This window comes from Cryptomeria japonica, chromosome 9 (assembly GCF_030272615.1).
Source record: "Cryptomeria japonica chromosome 9, Sugi_1.0, whole genome shotgun sequence".
NCBI classification, from domain to species: Eukaryota; Viridiplantae; Streptophyta; class Pinopsida; order Cupressales; family Cupressaceae; genus Cryptomeria; species Cryptomeria japonica.
The window spans coordinates 716070729-716074011 of record NC_081413.1 but is presented as its reverse complement, the minus strand read 5'-3'; the positions used below and the strand labels follow the sequence as shown (position 1 = coordinate 716074011).

The 3283-nt window shown below is 31.3% G+C and overlaps 1 protein-coding gene across 1 annotated transcript; it reads left to right on the top strand.

Annotated features, from left to right (window-relative positions):
• The first annotated feature begins 452 nt into the window (after positions 1 to 452).
• Positions 453 to 2992, top strand: LOC131035284 (uncharacterized protein At4g15970). Its single transcript, XM_057966956.2, has 3 exons — positions 453 to 765; positions 979 to 1353; positions 2404 to 2992. The coding sequence occupies exons 1-3, from the start codon at positions 562 to 564 to the stop codon at positions 2929 to 2931; spliced, it is 1107 nt and encodes a 368-aa protein (XP_057822939.2). The 5' UTR covers positions 453 to 561; the 3' UTR covers positions 2932 to 2992.
• Positions 2993 to 3283: the final 291 nt, after the last annotated feature.

Genomic DNA, 3283 nt, shown 5'->3' with positions numbered 1-3283 from the left:
CTTTATTAGCTGGATCTTTGGCTCCTGTCACATAAACATACCATGACGATACTTTTGAACTTAACAATGGTGTGTTTTGGGTTTGGCAGCAATGCATCTTTTCCATATATAAACACATCGCGTGCCGTGTGATGTTTGCTATCAGTTTACATCAATCAACTTTCTGTCTAATTCACGCACCAGTCACGCAAGTTATCTTGGAATTTGTTTTAGAATTTAATCGAGAACATAGAATATATGATCCAGAAGCTTTGAACACAAGCAAAGACTCACGAGGCTCAAACTTTTCTGTCTAATGGGTCAAAGCGCAAATCAATTAAATCATTTATTAATGACAATCCACTACCAAAACGTATAGCATACATAGCACGCAATTGAAAGTTCAAAAATGCAGTCAAGCCCATATGATATGAATTAGATTAAAACCAAATTACTTTGACCTTAATGAAAGCTGTGCCAACCTTCATTTTCATTTTAATTGCATTGTATATATCCTCTCCATCTAAAGATCTCTGCATCTAAAGTCTGAATCGGATATTCCAAGGCCGATTAAGCTCTCCCATGATAAAGGTTTTAGGAGAAATGAAACTTGATAAGCCCATCAGAGATATATTTCTGGTTTCTTCCCTAACGGTGCTTATCTTGCTATGTTACTTGGTCGGCAAAGGACCTTTGCCTCTGTCTACAGAAACTGAAGCCACATCTCCATCTACAAAAACTGAAGCCACATTTCCATCTACAATAACTGAAGCCACATCTCCATCTGTAAGTGTAATCATATTTTAGTTTTATTTAATTACTGTTAGTTTTTTTCTTTATTTCTAATAATACAAGTTTTTCAAAATAAATTTCTCGAAGTTTTTGAATGTATTTAAGATCTCTATATAATTAGACTCCTATAATAAGCTCTTGTAGTCTATTGAATCTCTGTGAACATCATTGTTTTTTAACTCAGCATTTTTGTTGGGTTTGTTACAGATAGAAGTTGCAAGTGATGCAGACGAGCTGGAGATTGCTTTGGCGAAGGCTTCAATGCCAAACAGGACTCTGATCATCACACCAGTGAATGGGGCATGGATGGAGCCAAACAGTTTAATAGATCTTTTTCTAGAAAGCTTTCGGGTAGGGGAAGGAACACACATGTTACTTAACCACCTCCTGATTGTGGGCATGGATGTAAAAGCTTTCAACCGCTGTAAAGAAATTCATCCCCATTGCTATGAGCTTAGAACCGAGGGTGTTGATTTTTCTGGGGAAAAGTTCTTCATGTCACCTGATTACGTCAAGATGACGCAGACTAAAATTCTCTTTCTGAAGACTGTGGTGGAAAGAAGATATAATTTCGTATTTACTGTAAGTTTTGTCACATAACCCACAATTCTATGTTTCCAAAACTTGCCTAGTCCATTTTGTTAATAAGTTTGTTAGAGAAAATTAAATGCACACCTTCGTGGATTCTAGATCCATAGGTCTGGAGACATTTTTATTAATTATCTCTGTTCATAGGTAGATTTAATCTAAAATCGCAAATTTGAAGCAGTTTTGGTGAAGGTTCAAATTTCATTTCAGCATGTCTCAATATCAGTAAAAAGCTAGGCATAGATATAAGTTGTTGGACTGACAAATAGTTTGAACTTTTTTGTCCTAATATTTTTTTTTTTTCCAATTGCATAATACAACGTATAAGAAACAAATTACTTAGATAGGTTAACTGGTTGGATTTTTTTAATATAATTATTATTTAAATGTGCACATATCACCAAAATTATCTTAATAATTATAGTTGAATTTTATACGTTTTATTATAATACAAGAATTGAAAGTTGTCTTGAAATTATGAGAAGTGTATGACCTTTATATAATACTATAAGGAGAGGTTGTTATTCTAATAAATTCTATTTTTGATTACGAAATATTTCATTGGTTCAGCTGACAGGATTGATGTGTCGCTTCTGGAAGCAACATTAGGCTTCTCATTGGTGCAGGCATATATATTATATAAGAATCAAAGTTGTCTCTGTCTATTTAAAAGAATTTTAGATTTTTGATATTAGAAAGGGAATTTCGACAGGGCTCTCATATGCTTGCTATATCAAGTTTGGTGCTTAACTTTTAGTAGTATAAATAATCCTGTATAAATTCAAAGCAATCACAAAAAAATTAATTTAAAATATGATGAAACGAAACATTTGGGGTTCATAGAAAGATTGCAATTTTTTTCTCTTCATCTCAAATTTAATTTAAAACATGATGAAACAAAACATTTGGGGCTCATAGAAAGATTGCAATTTTTTTCTCTTCATCTCACCTTTTTCTTTTAATATCAACTTTTTTTAAAAATCTTATAAATTTGTATATATCCTTATATAAATTGTACTAATTATTTTCAAATGTTATTTTCAGGATGCAGATGTAATGTGGTTACGAAACCCATTCCAAAGGCTCTCAAAAGGGGTAGATTTTCAAATATCTTGTGATGACTACAACCATAATCCACATGCTCTCTCAAACCATCCAAATACTGGATTTTCATTTGTTAATGCCAATGAACGAACTGCTAAACTCTATGAGCTTTGGTATGCCTATACTATTCGATATCCCAAAATACATGATCAAAACGTCTTTAATAGGATGAAATATTCTAAAAACTTTACTCACATTGGTCTAGATATCTTGTTCCTTGATACAAGTTACTTTGGTGGATTTTGTGAGCCAAAGGCAAAATTAGAAGATGTTTGCACTATGCATGCAAATTGTTGTAAAGGTTTAAGGGCTAAGATTGGTGATCTCAGAGCAACTCTCAATGATTGGGTGCTATTTAAATCTTTCAACCCAAATTCTCCTTTTGAATTAAGAAGAAGAAGAGAGATGGGTTGGACAAACAAAACAGAATGCCAAGACTCTTTGCATCATAGAAAGCCTTATAGGTGAAATGTTAATGGTTCTCAACTATTTGAGAGAAGAAAAATGTAAATATGGATAAAAATTAAGATCATCTAACTAGATTTTATAATAAAACATTATATTTTGTTGTATTTAATATAATTGTAAAAAATGTATACCCATGCTCTTTTTATTTATGTTTTACGTTCACTTTAATTAGCTCTTAAATTTGGTAATTAATTGACATGATTTTTTTTTGTGTGAATTCAATATTATCACATTATTTTTTTAATCATTAATCTTTAAAAAAATAATTTTTTTTTTTTTTTTATCTACTATTAATCTTAGATAAAATCTATAAATATAAACTTGATCTTTTAAAATTCAGTAATCAAATTAA

Coding starts and splice junctions, on each gene's coding strand:
- LOC131035284 (XM_057966956.2), top strand. CDS start 562: ATGATAAAGGTTTTAGGAGAAATGAAACTTGATAAGCCCATCAGAGAT. Junction 766..978: donor CTGAAGCCACATCTCCATCT/GTAAGTGTAATC, acceptor GGTTTGTTACAG/ATAGAAGTTGCAAGTGATGC. Junction 1,354..2,403: donor GATATAATTTCGTATTTACT/GTAAGTTTTGTC, acceptor TGTTATTTTCAG/GATGCAGATGTAATGTGGTT.